Source organism: Mus caroli, chromosome 12 (genome assembly GCF_900094665.2).
Source record: "Mus caroli chromosome 12, CAROLI_EIJ_v1.1, whole genome shotgun sequence".
In the NCBI taxonomy this organism is placed as follows: Eukaryota; Metazoa; Chordata; class Mammalia; order Rodentia; family Muridae; genus Mus; species Mus caroli.
The window spans coordinates 95,533,152-95,550,863 of NC_034581.1; the positions used below are offsets into that span (position 1 = coordinate 95,533,152).

General features: G+C 49.1%; 1 protein-coding gene across 2 annotated transcripts in view; it reads right to left on the reverse strand.

Annotated features, from left to right (window-relative positions):
• The window catches only part of Ccdc88c (coiled-coil domain containing 88C), a 121,754-nt gene that overhangs the window by 7,977 nt on the left and 96,065 nt on the right, over positions 1-17,712 (reverse strand). The window contains exons 22-27 of one of the 2 annotated variants that reach the window (XM_021178770.2): positions 15,199-15,385; positions 13,846-13,991; positions 10,958-11,047; positions 9,300-9,538; positions 3,766-3,954; positions 2,072-2,140 (exon numbers count right to left, since the gene is read on the reverse strand). In XM_021178770.2, the coding sequence (XP_021034429.1) occupies positions 2,072-2,140; positions 3,766-3,954; positions 9,300-9,538; positions 10,958-11,047; positions 13,846-13,991; positions 15,199-15,385 (920 nt within the window). The remainder of the gene's footprint in view (positions 1-2,071; positions 2,141-3,765; positions 3,955-9,299; positions 9,539-10,957; positions 11,048-13,845; positions 13,992-15,198; positions 15,386-17,712) is intronic. The other variant, XM_029484730.1, reaches the window with a different exon arrangement.

Below are 17,712 nucleotides of genomic sequence, written 5' to 3' on the forward strand. Positions count from 1 at the left end.
AAGCTGCAACACGTTTAACCGCCCAAGAACCTGTGTTTAGCATTTATTTTAGATTTTTGAGTGAGTGCTTTACTAGGTAGCTTAAGGTGACCTTGAACTCACAATTCCCTCGCAGAGCATCCTGAGAGTTGGGATCATAGGCCCAACTCACCATGCCTGCTCACTTCTGTTGATTAAACAACTCTTTTTGTTCCATATGCCAACCAGAGGAGTTGGAGGTGTTGGGAGGCGTCTGAAGAACGCTGTGGTTCATACACTTGGCTACTGGCTATTAAAACTGGTGATTCCCTGAGCTGGTGCCCGTGGAAGGGCCCTTCCCGCTACAGGGCCCTACGCTTCGGGTGTAGACAGAAGGTTTCTTGGGCCAAGAGGCCTCTTCAAAGAGCCTATCTTTACTCATGGAATCAGAAATAACTAGTGTCAACACCATCATACCCTCTAAACAGTGGGTAGGGCATGATGCAGGCGCCCTCAACTACTCAACACATCAGACATAAACTGAGCCCAGGTAAACATGCCAAGGTTTCCCTTTTAAGGAATTTCTTCCTAGCCTTCTAGGTTTTTGTTTTTGTTTTTTTTTAAACACTTGTTTGGGGTGTGTGTGTGTGTGTTTGCGTGTGTGTGCTGCACTCATATGTACAAAGATCAGGGGGCAACGGGCAACTTGAAGTTGGTTCTCCCCTTCTACCATGTGGGTTCTGGGACAGAAATCAGCCCACCAAGCTTGGTATTGAACTAAAGTGCTTTTACCCACTGAGCCATCCACTGTCCCATTCATTTCTATTTCTTAAAACATTTATTCTTGGGCTGGCGAGATGGCTCAGTGGGTAAGAGCACCCGACTGCTCTTCCGAAGGTCCAGAGTTCAAATCCCAGCAACCACATGGTGGCTCACAACCATCCGTAACGAGATCTGACGCCCTCTTCTGGAGTGTCCGAAGACAGCTACAGTGAACTTACATATAATCAATAAATAAATCTTTAAAAAAAAATTTTATTCTTTTTAAACACTTATTTGCTGTGTGTTTGTGTGTGTGTGTGTGTGTGTGTGTGTGTGTGTGTGTGTACGTGCGTGTATTCACATGTGCCAGCATGCATATGGAGGTCAGGGGGCAAATGCAGTAGTTGGTTCTCTCTCCTTCAACCACATGAGTTAGGGGATCAAACCCAGGCTGCCAGGCCTGCACTTGGCAAGCGTCCTTACATACTATGCCACTTTTCTAGCTCCCTAGAATTACTTTTTAAAAACAGACCTGGAGACTGGAGAGATAGCCCACCAGTTAAGAGGCTTTTTCCAGAGGACAAAGGTTCCATATCCAGCATCCATATGGTGGCTCATAACCATCTATGACTCTAGCTTCAGGGAATCCAATACCTCTCTCTGGCCTCTCTGAGCACTAGGCATGTGAATGGTGTACCGAAAGATATACAGGAAAAACAGGCATACACATAAAATAGAAATAAATTTTAAAACTGAGAAGAGGGCTCATAGCTTACTGGCCACAGTGCTTGTCTTGCATGTGTGAAGGCTGGACTCAAGGAAGAAGTGCACAGGGGAGGGAGAAAGGAGAGACGAGAAAGGACACATGGGAACCCAAAGCAACTTGTAGTTCTGAGAAGCCTGGGAGAATATTACCTGTTTTCTCTCCTGCAGAAACTTAAAATATCCACAAACAGGGGGGAAGCGGTTTTAGAACTGTTTGAGATATCACACAACTTAGTGTTACCACAGACATGTGGGGCCTAAGCAAGAACAAAGCGTAGACCTTCCTAAAACATGTCCCCTATGTTGGCCATCAGGACTCCCTGGCACACACACCTGGAGGGTGTTGTAGACACGTTAACCTTTCTATAACCTGGGGCTTCCCCTACCTGTCAAGGCTGCCTACGAGAACCATGATGAAGTACCTGGGCTGCAGAGAAGGCAGGCTCAGAGAGGCTCCGCCCCCCTATCCCCAGTCCCTCAATTCCATCTTCATCTCTCTGTGTGCTAGATTTCTTGACTTCCAGTCTGCTTAGCTTAAACTCCAAGTGCTATTGACAAGAAAACTAATGCCACGCTGGCCACTCACCCTGCTGCCTGTGGTAGGGGCCGTCGGGCTCCAAGGATGGCTCAAAGAGATTGTCATCTGAATTACAACCTGAGATGAGAATGAAGTTAATACACTGGGGTTCTAGAATGCCTAAAACCCACAGGGAAAACTCTGGTCCCTGGCTGTGTGACCAACGCATGCCTTTGTTCAGCCCAGAATCACAGCAAGGTCCAGTTCTTAGGGGGAGGGACAGGGTACGAAGAGTGCCTCTAACTCATCTATCTAGATGGAAAGAGGAGGCGGGCTAGCACACTGGACCGATTCCATTTAACTTTAACTCACACTCTGTGCCTGCGAACGAAGGGGTGGAAGATGCATGTATGTTTCGGCCTGAGGACCAGGGAAGGGAGCAGATGTCCTAGTGCCCCAGGAACCCTTCCAACCCCAAAGGCCAGCAAGCCAAAAGCAGAGGGTGTAGAAACAATCCATTTTTAGGGACACAATGCCATTGGACGACAGGAGAAAAGAAAGAGGAGGCAAACTGGGACCCACCACCCACGGTGGAAGGATGAGCAAGCCTTGTGCCCTCAGCTCCCAACAGGACATTAGTCAGGGAACCTTCCTGCCAACCATCATGGGGCCTCTCCAAGCTTGCCAGGTTCTATCTGAGCACTGATTGTGGGGTCCCCTCTGAAAAGATATTTAAATCAGTTACCTACCCACTGGCAGCGAGTGTCCAGACCGTGAGGGTCCCAGAATTTAGGAACCCTGTGTGTCGCTTCAACTCTCTAATTATGGCATCAAGGCTGTGTGTGCCCGAGCGTCCCAGGGCTGAGTGTGTAGCTCTAGCCCCGCAGAGGCAGTCACACTCAGCTGGTTTGAGTTTTTTGTCTTTTTTTTTTTTTCTTTTCTTCTTGTATTTTCACTCTCTTCGGTTAGTTACAGCAGTTTAGCATTCCTTCCTCCCCGTGTTCACTAGCTCAGGCTCCCTCCATGCCATCCCGCTCTTGTTTCAGGAACATGGTAACCTTTCGCATCACTGCTAGGCATTTCAACATTCTCTTAGCAATTCTTCCTGACACCCCACTTTAGGTCAGTGACTTTTGCATTGTTTTAAATTTCATTTATTTAATTTGTTTGTTTGTTTGTTCTCTGCTTGGGGTTGCAGGTTCTTCTTGGTTGTTGACAGAATCCTTGGGCTTCTATGGGCTTTCTATGGCAACATCTGACCAAGTCAGCTGGCTTGGGCTTCCTTCACATAATTAGACTCAAAAACAACTAGATGTTGCATCTGAGGTGTGAACACATACAGCCCCCGAAGCGCTAGGACACAGCACATCCTTCCCTGATGATGTTTTCCCAGTATAGGGTGTATGCCCTTGCTTCTGTCAATAGACTTCTGGGTTAGAGACTCTCTCATTCATCATTTTTAGAGAAAATACCTCCTGACTCCAGAGAACTGCCTGGTATTCTTAGCTCAGCCCTGGTACTGCCAATGCCTGAATGCTGCTGCCTCTGCTGCTGGTGGATTCTGAGGTTTTCCTCCTGGTTCTTAGGCCTACTGATGGCTGAATTATTTGGCCAAAATCACTTGGTTGGCTGCAGAGACAAGGCTTGCACCAAAGTATGACTCAGAAATCTTTCTTCATCAGGTTCTCTCTCTGTTCATATTAGGTCTGGTCTTTAGGCAGGCCCCAGGCCCGTAGCTCACCCTTTAGAGGGGCCGTACTCACCTTTGGTGCGGCCTAGGTGCTTGGGGATAGGAGTGGAGCTGCAAAGGGCTGCTGTGGTGGCTGAGGTTGAAAAGGTCCGGGAGCCAGGCTCCGAGGGCCAGGACTTCACAGCTGGGTCAGTGGAGGTATCTGTGCGGTCAACACTGCCTCCACGCGGGGACCCTCGTTTTGGTTTTAGATCCCCCAGGCCTGGGGCAGAAGACATTGAGAAATGAGGTTGTAAACTGGTGCCAAGACTGGGCAAGCACACTGAGGCCCAAAGCAGGTGCAGCAGGGCACACAGACCACAGAGACACAAGCTGGGTGGGTTTCCAGCTGCAGCTGGAAGGAGGGCACCACAGGGCTAGCTCAGGCTCCAGTGTGGACCACATGGTTAGCATCAGAACTGGCAGGAAGAAATAGAACTCAAGAGGATAAAAAAAAAAAGGTTGGATGGTTCAAATGTCAGCTGTAGGGCACACTTTCTGCAGCCTGTACAAAGCTCCAAGCCCTGTCTCAACAACTCGAATAAGTATCTGCAGATGTCTTCTCCATACCCGCTACTGAGGTTCTGAGGACCCTGACAAATGGACTTCTCAGGGTGTCAAAAAAGTTCACTGCCAAGCTTACAACAGTTTCTTTTTGGGGAAAAAAGTAACTATAATCTCTTCGTGGGGGTCTTCACCTCTCATCGTACGCTTTTAAGCAGCATTAATTTTCTGCTATAAACATATATATCTGTTGAAATTAAATAATATTTTTGAAAAGTATCCCCTACGCAAATAAAGAGAAAATCAAATAGGATTGAGTCTGGGATCTCCAGATACGAGATATGACGGAGCAGGAAGGGCCGAGGACGCAGCTGAGGTGGGAGAGTGCTTGCATGTCATGTGTTAAGACCCACAGTTTTGATCCCCAGTACCTCAGAACAAAATAACCCCAAAATAAACAAAAGCAAAAACAAAACAAAAACTCGGGAGCACTTCTAACAGCCGGCCAGGCCTTCTGTACACTGCCTATGCCTCACGCCCAAAGACCAGGAGGCAGGTGGAGGTTGGCCTGCATAAACCGGACTCCTCAGCCCTTCAACCTCACGGTTCATCTCTGTTGGCTTTCAAAGCCCAGATCTTAGATGTGAACTGGAGGGGGGAATGAGGATTCTGGAGGACAGCCTTATGAGAAGCAAGAAACAAGTCTGGCAGACTGAACAGTGACTGACACAGGCCTTCCTGTGTTAGGCGGAAATGAAGGTCCAGGGGGAGGTGAGGCGGGCAGACAGCAGAAGCACCAGACAGAGACAAGCACGATTCTAAGAGCATGCAGGGAGGACAGACTCTGGGATGCGGAGCTTTGATGGCTTGGAGTTCTTAAAGACAGGGTCACAAGCTGAAGTCAGTGGCAGTGATGACTGGCCTTAACACTGTCATAGGTGCAGGTTTAGTATGGCCACCTGATTTCTAAGGTGACACTTGTATTCCATCTGAGTGCATTGGCACTGACAATAAGGGAGAATATGTAAAAACTGCACGTAGGAGACAGGGGGCTATGGCCCAAATCAGACCTGGGGTGTAAGAATGGCTCAAGATGGGGACATGACAGTGGGGTGACCTCTCTGGTCACCATCTTCCCCTGCTCTGGGTGTGACTCATGTTCTGATATGCTTTCTGTCCACTGTGGCTTTGATTTCACCATCCAAGATGCCAGAGAATTGCAGCACCGTCATAAAACTTCAGTCTGGCTGGGCAAAATCGGTTCAATTACTCAAAATGTTCCAACAGAGCAGTCAATCCTTCAGAACACAGAACTGCGGGCTCGGGGGCAGAAGCCAGTGACTCTGCTCTGACAGAGAGAGGGGACAAGGTTTAGCTGCTTACAAGTAAATCTTTAGAAAGGTGGCTCACCCGACGGTGGGTATTTTAGGAAGCATAGCGACAACTGGCCACTTCCTCTTTGCACAAGGGCACGACAGAAGCTTGCAGATGCGGGCGGGAGCGGGCGGAGCACAAGGTCACTTCACTTACTTAGCATGAATCTCCTGGCCCAAGGACAAGTTACTGCACGTACATCCTGGGGGTCCCCTAATACTGTGCTGTGCCGAAGCAACAGTCCAGGAAACATGACAGGTCATCTCAGAATCCACGGTGGCTACTTTGGAACTGGGGGAGGGACAGGGGTCCACTAGGGACCGAGTGGCCTTTAGGGACTAACTTCTTTTGGTTGGTTGGTTGAATTTTGAAATGAAGGAGGGACACATGATGTAGACACATGGTAAAAGAAGGGATCAGAAATCCCCAATGTCTGAGAAAGAAGCAGACTCGTTAGGGGAGGATGGGATGTCAGAGGAAGACCAGAACCGCAGGCGTTTAGAGAGAGCTGGATGGACCAATGGAGACTTGTCTTTGTCCTTGCTTTTGCTTCTCAAAAAAGGACTCTTTTTGCGCTGGAATGCTAAATTATTATCATTGTGATAGGAAGGAAAAAAAAAGAGAGAGAGAGAGAGAAAAGAGGAAGAAAAAAACACAAATGAAATGAACAATAATTACAAATGAGTCTAAGTCAGCAAAATGTATTTAGGGAAGCGGAATCCTGTCCAACCTATGCCTGATACCCAGGCCAGAACCATTTAGGCTCTGACTCAATTTAATTTAGTGGCGCCCTGGTGCCAACCATTACTCACGAAGTACAACAGGAGAGCTGCACAATGCCCCAGGAGCCACTGGTTTGGCGGATTTTTCAATTTCAGTGTGTTAAATTATTGAATAAGGATGCTCATTAAGGCTGCAGCCAGCTTCTCTTACTCAGCCATTTTAATGACAGGCTCCCTGACTACTCACTCAGCTCACATACAGCTGCCGTTCCCACTCCAGGACACTGGACACACCTAATGACAGGTTGGATCGCTGTCAGGATACAGCCTACCCGAAACACCTACCAACAGTCTGTAATTCTAAAATCACCTCCTTGGCTAGATGTATTCAAAAACACTATAATGTCTTTCCCATACCGCAACCTCCTAAGACCTGGAAGAATTATTTCCCTTCAGATCCCCCTCCCCGCCCCCATCCTTCCTTGGCCTTTAAAGCTGAGACCCCACAAAGCAGACGACTCATCTAAGCTTCTGAACATACCTTTCAGTAGTATTTATCCAGTGATCCAACAGATTTCTGGTTTAGGATTAAAGAGACCAGACTCTCTATGTCTTTTGCTATACCACCACCTAGTGGTCACATCCCACGTTACAGAATAAGGGTTCTGGATACTGACCACGGCTGAGGGAGGCATTAAACAAAACTCCACAGATGGCCTACTTGGAATGTGCAGGGACCCAAGCTGCTTTCACTGAAGGGACTGCCCTCTTAGGAGCCTGAGGCTGAGACGCCTGGGCTTGGGTCTCTATTACTGCATCAGTTTTACTTTCTTGGTGTTCAAAGAAACACTACCCGAGTTACCTTCACAAGACCACCTTCTAAAAACTAAATAAATAATTAAAAATGGACAGCAGTGATTGCTGTCCACTTCATGGGTTGTTATGGATTAGATGGGACAGAAGGCATATAAAGTATTTCAAAGGGCACTCAGCCCCCAGTGGCAGTCTGCACCAGGTAGACAGTCCTAAGTTTTCTTTCTTGCTGTCACTGCACCCCCATCCCCCAAGGTGGGGTTTCTCTGTGTATCTCTGGCTGTCCTAGAACTCCCTCTGTAGACTACTAGGCTGGCCTCCAATTCACAGATCTGCTTGTCTCTGCCGCCAGAGTGCTGGGACTAAAGGAATGTGCCACCGTATCAGAGCTTTTGAAAGGTTTCTTAACTCAGTTAAACTGAACATAGCAAACTCAGTTAACTGTAAGAACAACACAGTCTTAAGTGGGAAACGTTAAAATATGGTCAGTATGGAAGCCAGAGGTAACAGACCCTCTCTGGTTGTAAGAAACGCTAAGGTAATGGTTAGAGGCAGTTAAGGTCTGGGTGTGGCTGCTCTCACCTGTAGTCCCAGGACTGAGGCAGGAGGATTGTCACTAGCTCATGGTCTGTCTGGGTTACGCAGTGAGTTCAGATAAGACAGACCTACAGCACCTCATCATTGGAGATCCTGTCTCAAATGTCACACTTCACTGCTGCCTCAGCGCTGACACACCTTTCACCTTCTCCCGTCCCCACAACCGACAGAGATGTAACTGACAGGTGCGTGCATCCGCCTCAGAGCTGACGACGACGTCACCACCTGTAGTGGTGAACGTGACCTCACCCACACAGAGGGCACCTGTTACTCAACATCCCGTCACCCCAAGAGCACTGGACTCCCTGACGTCCATTCAGAAAGTTCCGGTGCCTTTGATAAGTGCTTAAGCTACTCGGGTGAAATCGGGCATAAATAATCCACCTCCCAGTAAGCCAGTAAGCTTTTTAGGGTTTCAGGTCAATTGTATTTCAGGTTCTATGACAGTCATTTCTGATACCATACCAGATCATACATCTGAACCCAGCTTTAGAAATGTTCAGTTGTTACAGACCTGGCAGAGATGGTACAAGCAGTGTCTGTGCTGTACCCGAGCTACCTCACCAAGCTCTTCTTTTCGCACGTGTGCATAACAATGTCTTATTTAAAAAAAAAAGAGCCAGACATGGTGGCGCACACGCCTTTAATCCCAGCACTCAGGAGGCAGGGGCAGGAGAGTCTGTTAGTCTGAGGTCTTTATTTTATGTGCATGACTGCTTGCCTGGATGTGTCTAAGTCCACCATGTGCACGCAGTGCCTGAGGATGACAAAAAGGGGCATGGGATTCCTGACGCTGGAGTTACAGTTATCAAAACCCTATCTTCTACAAGAGCAGCCGGTGCTCCTAACTGCCAAGCCAGCTCTCCAGCCCTAACAATGTATCTTTTAGATGAGATTTCTTACAGCGCAGGAATGTGATGAAACCCTCGGAGGTGAAAGGCTGCCATCTGCCATTTACCAGCGGCAGTGCCACTAATCTGGCCTGGAGACACTTGATGAACTACAGCATGCTTGACTAGTGTTCCTGCTCTAACTTCAGAGTCCCCTGCCAGCTCCAAACATCTATCCCCAGTGTCCTGAGGCTACAGGACTCAAGCACAGATCTGTGTGGAGGACAAGCCAAGGTGCCTTTGAAATGGTGGAAAGAGACAGCCACTCAGGACTTCCCGAAAGTGGGTGGGTGTGTGAAAGATGTGGTTAATGCCCCAGGGATCACTGTACAAAAAAAGAGCGAATCATAACCTCTGCCACACCCGAGGGAGCCCCAAACACATCAGTTCCTGTGCACCCCTAGGCTGCCTGACCAAGCTTCAACTTTGGACATTCGAATAACCAAGCAGCCCACATAATGAATGGTGTTTTCCATTCTAGAGTAACCAAGTACTGTAGGGAACATGGCCATGGCTGAGATGGGCTTGTGGACATGCCCGAGTAGGAGGGCACGCTCACATGGACACATAGAGCGCCACATCCCCACAGAGGCATGGCATATCCCATCAGTGAATAGAACTTTCAGAGCCTCTATCCTTGCCCTGGCCGGCCTGGCAGCTGCACCTACCTTTCCCCACAGGCCCGTTGTGGGTGTCTCGTTCTTCCGCACAGTTTGGACCCGATGGGGGGTTGTCGGGGTTCTCCGTCTGTGATCTGAGAGCCTGGGAGGCGGATGGTGAGGCAGGGTCTGAGGGCTCCAGCTGCCAGGGGGGGCTATCTGCGGTGGATTTTAACCGTTCTCTGGAACCTTCTTTCTTTGGCTTGATAAGTTTGACTAGGGCTTTGGCTCCAATCCAGTGGTTCTTCCTAATTAGAAAAAAAAATTTTTTTTAGAAGTTACAACCCATGCTCAGAGAGCATGGCACTGAGCTGGAGGTATAGCTTGGTGACAGGGCTCTTGCCTAGAACTCACAAGGCCCCTGGTTCCATCCCAGTACCCTCAATAAAAGAGGACCATGTTCATGAACACTATCACGATCTTATCACCTGAGACCTGGAGTTGAAGAGCCAGACTCTTTGGTGCAGCTATGCAGCAGCAGAAGGATGTGGTCTCAGGACCATGCTGGTCTCCTGGAAGAGCACCTACATAGTACCCTTACACATCTGGATGTGTAAAAACGAGGCTGCACTAACTAGTTACTCATTTATTTTTCCCATGAAAGTCATTTTTAGGCATATTACCCGCTCAAGTTAACTAATGACAAGGCTGGTGCTCACTGACTGTGCCCCTGGCATTGAGCAAGCCCCATCAGGGGCATAGGAGGTGTCTGGTGCTGACTGTGCCCCTGGCACTGAGCAAGCTGCCCCGGGGGCATAGGAGGTGTCTGGGTTAAAGGGAACTGATGAAACGCAGCTCCATAGAAACTAAAGGCATCCTTAGGTACCTGTCACTCCCACTCCTCATGACAGCCTCAGTTTCCCCATCACACAGAAGAAGACTGAGGCTGGGGGTCTCAATGAAGCTTCCTTGAAGGACTAGTATGACTTCAACTCCACAGCCTGACCAGAACAGTCCATAAGGACAGCTCTCAAGGCTCAGGGCAGTGATCAAGTACTGCAAGAGATGAGCCCCCCAACCTGGGGCCATTGCTCATGGGGGGGAGACACTACTTGTAAAGCTACCCCAGAGGGTCTATGTCTACAGCGGGGATAAGGCCAATGTGCACCCCATGACTGATAACTGTGGGGCCCAGCCAGCTGTTCTGCTCACAATCGCTTTCCCTCACAGGCCCATGGCTATGGTGTCCTCAGCATGTTACACCCGGAGGCAGCCAGACCACTCAGCTTTAATGGCTCTGACTCCCAGCCTTCTGCCTCTTATCAAATCTCATGGGTCAGTCACCTCCATGTCTCATGAGGGCTAGCTGGCATCTGACAGCCTTCACAGGACTGGCTGAGGTACACAGGGTGGGGCTGAGGGTCCAACGTTTTTGCTATATGGGCAGCAGTTCTCAATCTGCAGGTTGCGATCCCTCTGGGGTTACATATGCTTCATCTCAGATATTTATGTTATGATTTATAATAGCAAAATTATGCTTACAAAGTAGCAATGAAATAACCTTATGGTTGTGGTCACCGTAGCACGAGGAGCTGTAGCAAAAGGCTGCGGCACATGGGGGGCATACAGCATATGGGGGCGCGTAGGGCTGGTCCTGTCCTACAGCTCTTGGGCTGTCTTGTCTCTCAGCTAAGCTGGCTATGGGCCCTGATCTTAGATCCACTCACTTCTTTGGAGCAGGGTCATAGAACTTGTACTGATCCATGATTTTTTCTTCCAGCTTCTCCTTGTGTCTCCGTAAGGCGTTTAACTTGTCTCTGTGAACAGAAGTGACAGAAAAGTGGTCAATGCACTTTAAATAAATGAGCGAGCGCACTTACCAGCCCGACCTAGATCAGAAGTCAGTGTCTGGATTCAGGCCTGAGGGTGCTCATCCCCACACTGGTCACTGAATTGGGAATTGATGATCAGCTGTACCAGCTATGAATCTGGATACGGTGGCACACTCCCTTAATCCCATGATTCAGGAGGCTGAGGCAGGTGGATCTCTTTGAGTTCCAGGTCAGCCTGGTCTACACAGTGAGTTCTTGTCTAGCCAAAGCTACAAAGTGAGATCTCAAAATTTCAAAACAAAGCAAAACAAAAGCAAATGAATAAAAAAACACAGCTACAAATGCTCCCGGAACACGGGGGATCTGGCCACGAGGGGTCAAGAGAGCAAATCTGTGACCACCTGAGAACTCGGGCTTGCAAATTCCCATGATTTCCTAGTAAGTGTAGGACACAGGCATCTCCAGCCTGACACAGACACTCTCTTATGAAGCCAGGCATGTTTAGCACTTGGGCACTGAGGTTGCAAACGTTAGTGTAGCCAAGGTACCCTGGGACCTGCCTGGTAACAGCTGCGAACTGCTTCCAGGAGACAAGCAGAGAAGGCTAAAGGCCAAAGAGTAGGGCCCATGGCAAGCCTGAGCATGCCCTTGGCAGCCTGCCCTGGCAGAACAGTCATGTAGGAAGAAAGCAGCTAGGTATGGTGACAGTTTGAAAACCAAGACAGTCAGGGGCTGAGCAAATTTCTGTTCCTAAATGGTGGAAACAGGCTCACACTTCTAACATCACAGCAAGCGACTGACAGCCCTAGCATCTCTGCTTTCTGGGGTGTCTGCTATGCTTGCTGGGCACTGGGGGCTCCCTGTATGGACAGCTGGCTCAGACCCTTCAGCTTCCTCATGGTACAGTGAAGCCCTAGGCGGTAGCTCCTCAGACTACTTCACTGTTGGAGCAGAGAGGGTCCTGTCCATGCTGAAGGCTTCCCCATGAGCCCACTGTGACAGCTGCACCCTGGGAAAAGGCACCAATGCGGCACACACTGCTTGGAAGAAGCTGAGAGGTATGCCAAGCCATTGGCTTGACAAAGACACTCTCTAATGCAAAAAAACATCACCAATAATCTCCCTAGGACCAGACTCCTAAGCCTCCTTGGTAGCATCTGCCCAGCCTCGGCTAGAGATTCTACCACATGGGTTACAGAGGGTCACCTTCAAGCAACTGTCATTTAGATTCTAAATTACATCCCCACGTAGGCAGTGAGCAGATGCAGCAGGGCAAAGATGAAGCAGCAATGATCCACCGCAGAGAGTTGGGGTAGCACCAGGGGTCCACTGACCATACCCCTCCATAATCTCTGCCAGAGGGTCTCTCTATGTAGCTCTGGCTGTCTTGGAATTTGATATGTATACCAAGCTGGCCTCAAACTTACAGGAGACCCACTTGCCTCTGCCTCCCGAGTGCTAGGATTGAAGCCATGTGCCACTGTGCCTGCCTCTTCTTGTCTTAAACACACTCAAGCAAGGAGCACAGAGCTTGCCTGAGATGCTGGTCACGGGGAGGGACAGGCACGGCACACCTTGGATAATTCAACTCTGGGTTTCCAGCACCAGACTTCTTCCTCTCGTTCACTGCCTTTGGCAAGGGACTAGACACATGTCTCTTCAAACACTTCCCAGCGGATTCAGTGTCTTTAGCTGGGTATCTCTTTCTCCCACATTCACCCAGACCGCCCAACCCTCCCTACCCAACATGGCTGCTTCTCCTCTCTGGAGCATAAACTGACTCCCTCCACTCTCCTGTTTATACTCTCTAATCCTAGTAGGAGGGGACAAAGCTCTGCTCATACCTGTCACCCCACAGTTCCAGGCTCCCAGGGCCTGCACAAGGTTGCAGGAGGTTAAGCAGGGCATAGAACAAGCGTGCTTGCTACAGTCACTTGAGGGAAACCTGACTCTCGGCTTTTTATCAGAGCTCTTTCCCTGAGCCACACGGTTGTTGCCAGTTCTATAAATAGGTGCTGGATGCCTATTTCTACAAATGAACTCAAGTAAAAGGGGCCTTCCTTCCATCTGTGGGTAATAGTTTAGAAAAAGTGGATGAGGGCTGGTGAGATGGCTCAGCAGGTAAGAGCACTGACTGCTCTTCTGAAGGTCCTGAGTTCAAATCCCAGCAACCACATGGTGGCTCTGAAGTCAGTTACATTGTACCTATGTACAGTAATAAATAAAATCTTTTAAAAAAAGAAAAAGAAAAAGGAAAGGCCGATGAGGGGGGAAAAGATAGCTCAGTTGGTAAAATATGGCCATGGAAGCCTGAGGACCTGAGTTTGATTTCTAGAAGCCACATAAAAAGCCAGGCATAGTAGGATGGCCTTTGTAACCTCAGTGGGGAAGAGACAGGCGGATCTGGGGAGGCTCACTGGCCAGCCATCCTAGCCTAGTCAGGAAGTCATAGACCAGTGAGAGATGTTTTCTCAAATGACACTCAAGCTGACCTCTGGCTTCCACATGTTCCTTCCCATACATGTGCACTTAGAGAGGTGGAGGGGTGGGGTGGGGGAGCGCACATGAGAGTAGGAAACTTCACATAGGCACAAAGCCACCATCTACCGCCTCTGGCAATCTAGAACATTCCATAAAATAGTACGGTTCCATCTCTAACCCTCTAAACAGGCTAGGGCCGGTTCTGTCCTGAGAGTGACAGGTGTACTGGGGGAGGAGTCTGAGTGAGGATTGCATCCGCCCCTGGTGGACGCGCCGCCTGCCGCAGCCCACAGCCCACTCACATGTACTGCTTCTGCTCCTCGTGGTACTGCTCCTTGCTCTCCATGTTCTGTTCTAGGAGCATCTGGTTCTGCTGACTCAGCAGCTGGATCTGGCTCAGCAGGTGATGATTCTCCTCCTCTAAGTTCCCCTTGAGCCGGGAGAGCAGCTGGAACACAGACCGACAGTGGCTCAGACGCCACAAGACCCACCACCCAACCCTGTTCCCTACCTGGCAGCCCCAGGCGGAGTCGAGAGCACAGATCAGACACCAGGGCTGCGGTGCGAAACAAGACGTACAATAGACGCTAAAAACTTGGTATGAAAAGGGGGACCAGAAGATTGTATGTGAAATGGTATTTTTGATCTACTGGCTAAATGAAGGGTTATTACAATTAACTTCACTAGGGCTAGGGAGGTGGCTCAGTGGTGGAAGTGATATCCCCAGCACTGAAAAAGAAAAATTTATTAATCTCATTGAAAAAAAGAACTGTGTCGAAGGCAGCTACTACAAAGTGCTTAACTGCACAGGTAGCTTTCATATTTCAACTAAAAGCTCTGCTGTGAAAGAAAGAAAGGAAGAAGAAAGAAAGAAAGTCTTTTATGCCCAAAGCCAGAGACTAGAAAGACCTCGGGGTCTCCAAGTCATCTATGTCTTGTGCCTTTGTAGCATAAAAGCTGTGTTGGAGAACCCAAGAGTGGCTGCATCCCAACAAAGCTTCATTCACACACTGACAAAAACTTCAGGTAATTTTCACTAGCCACAAAATCTCGTTCATTTGAATTTTTAGTTCCAAGTGTTAAAAATGTCGAGAGCTGCTCTTGGTCCGTGGGCTGAGTAGGCACAGGTGGTAGGGAGGGCCTGGCCTGTGCGCTCAAGTTCACAGATTTTGTTTTAGGACAGTACTGTGGTGTGGTGGGAAGGCCCAGAGGCTTTGAAGGCAGAGACTGGGCTCCCATCCTACTTGCCTGTGTATCTCGCAGTGAGTCTCTCAGAACTCAAACTCTCTGTTCAACGGGAGCTATCTGAAGTTCTATCTAAAGGAGGGTTTTGCTTCCCATGATGGTCATTTCTGACCCCGCTCTGTGTCACCAACCACTGGATCCCCCAGCCCCAGGATCCAAGCTGGACAGCTACACTCAAACCCAGGCTAGTTTGCTCGTGTCGCTGTCTACTGAAAGAGGGACCAAAGACGGTGCTACCATGTCCCGAAGGACCAATGGGAGACACTGCCAACCTCATGGGGCAAATATCAGACAAGGTGGCTTCTGAGATGTTCCTACCACAGGTGGCACTCTGATCTAACCTTGGCTTCAAGGACATCTCAAGTCTCTGAGAAGCTACCTGGGAGGAGGCTGGTCCCTCAGTGTCTCACCTCACAGTGGTTGTCCATCTTGGTCAGAGAGATGTCCATGCTCTGGTGCTGCTCCTTAAGCTCGTCGAAGCGCACCTGCCAGCGGTTCAGCTCCAGCTGAGAGTTGTTGAGTGAGGTTTTCAACTCCTTGGTGTGGGCGTGCAGCTCTTCATACTCCCCTTTCAGCTGCTGGTGCAGGAAGCTGATCCTAGGGTTGGAAAGCCATGGGGCAGAGGGGCTAAAACGCACTCCAAAAGACAGAAAGGCCCGCACTGTGGGTTGTCTCTGCTTTGACAGTGGCAGACTGTGCAGGCACGCAAAGTCAACCTGTGCATAATGTAAGAATACTGAGCAAAAAATCGCTGCTTTTCTAACTGTGCTCTGGGGCTCTAGGACGACATCCCTGATGCCATACTGGTCTAGGTGGGGGGAGGAGGACAAGAACCAGGCTAAGACACTGGACACAAAAGGACATCGTGGACTGTGTCTCCCAGAGACGAGGAAGAATCCACTTGCTCTCCTCAGACTCTGTACAGAGGGATTATCTGAGAAGCTTTGCCTCCTGTAACAGCCAGCGCTGACCCAGCTCTGTGTCACCAACCACTGGATCATCCAGTCCCAGGATCTAACCTAGGCAGCTACACTCGAACCCAGGCCGTTTTGCTCATGTCTACTGAAATGAAGAAGATATCTCAGCCTATTATAAAAGACATGGCCTTTTACATTATAGTTTAGGCATTCTGGTATAAGTGAAAAACAAAACAAAACAAACAAAAAGCTGTGCTAATAAGAGAAAAACAGAGAATATTTTTTTCTCTAAAATGCTGTGCCCAACAGTTCCAGCCAGCCGTGATGGCCATGAACCACATCAGCCACCAGCACAGCCTGATCATCTTACAACAAGTGTAATAGTGGTGCGTGCACCTCGGGGGTAACCAACAACTCTCTAATTGGACTTAAGATCAACTCAGCAAGAGAGAGACTAAGCCTGCTATTGGAAACCTACCTAAATAATCAGGCCTGATGAACTCATAATTAATTACGCTTTTGTAAGAAAACATATGGAGTTAGTCACTGAAAAAAAATTAAAAAATGCTGTGCCCAACTGGGTGGGGCTCTCTAACTCCTGAGATCATAAAATGGGATGTGTAGGTAAGGGACTACGTAAACCCACTACAATTATTGCCGTCCTAACTCTCATAATTCAGCTCGCTTTTCAAAACCTTGAATCTCAGGCTGGAGAGACGGCTCAGTAGTTAAGAGCACATGCAGCTCTCCCAGAGGGCCTGGTTCCCACACCCCTGCAGGGAAGCTCACACTAACTATAAACTCCAGCTAGAGGAAGGTCTGCCGTCTCTGCCTCCACCAGTAGCTGCACTCATGCGCACACACCCACGCACAGATGCACACAATTATTAAATCACAGAAGTAAATCTTAAAAACAAACATCCAAAAAACCCAGCTGCGTATGAGGTACCTGGCCTCACAGAGCAGCAACAGGAATGACCTGATCCTAAGGTGGCCAAATTCTGTCCATTACAGGTCACAGTGTTTGTGACCGAATCACAGCCTGTGCACCCGAGGGGGCAGCATTTCCCTAAATGCTTGCCGGGGCCCCTTTGCCACAGGCGCCTGGGTTTAAGCCCAGGCTAAAGGAACACCAGGATGTGGAAGGAAGCAGTGTCCCCCCAATCGGACTTGAAACATGACAAGGTCTGGACTCAGTTCTGGCTCTTGTTAACCAAAGGTTTCACCTTGAGTGTTACCTGATCTCTGAGCTACCAGATTTCCTCATCTCTAGAAGAAGGGGCGGCAGCCAGCAGTCCACATCTATTAAATTGCTGCAAACAGGGAACTGGTGGACACTGAACTTTGCTCAGAGAGAACACCGGGCTCTCTGTGGTTTACAATGCAGTTTTGGGTGAGTGCCTGCTCAAAGGCGTTTTATGTAGCAGCCTCCAGCCAGCCTCCAGGCAAGGGAAGCTTATCTGACACAGGTTTTTTTCTCTGCTATTTTGTATTCAGAGACACTGACTACACCAGAGCACTGAGCCCCAAGGCTGTTTTACACAGCAAGATAAGGACTCTACACTAAACACTAAAGACCTGCACGGGCCAGATCCTGGAAAGACTTTTGTTCGTAAGGGGAGGGATGTAACAAGGCAGCTGGATGAACCTGATGACGTATGTATTCTGCGAGCTCTGCATGTCTATAAAAAGATCCACAAATAGGAATGAGATTCTGGTTACAATGAAGCCCTAGTGAGTGGCTGCATCTGTTGACTAAGAAGACCACAGTGGCCCCTGGGGGTTGGGCTCACATCCGAAGGGGACTATGCCTACTCAGATACATGACCTATCCCTTCCTTGTACTGGCTGAGTACCGCCACCCAGCCCGCGCCAGCACAGCCCTCCGCTCCTTCCCTAGCCAACATCGTTGCAGTTCATAAGAACATGTGACCAGGAGTTCACCAGCCTCCACTAGTGGTTTTCAGAGAGGCCTGGTCTGGACGAGCTATTGATGTCACCTCCCAG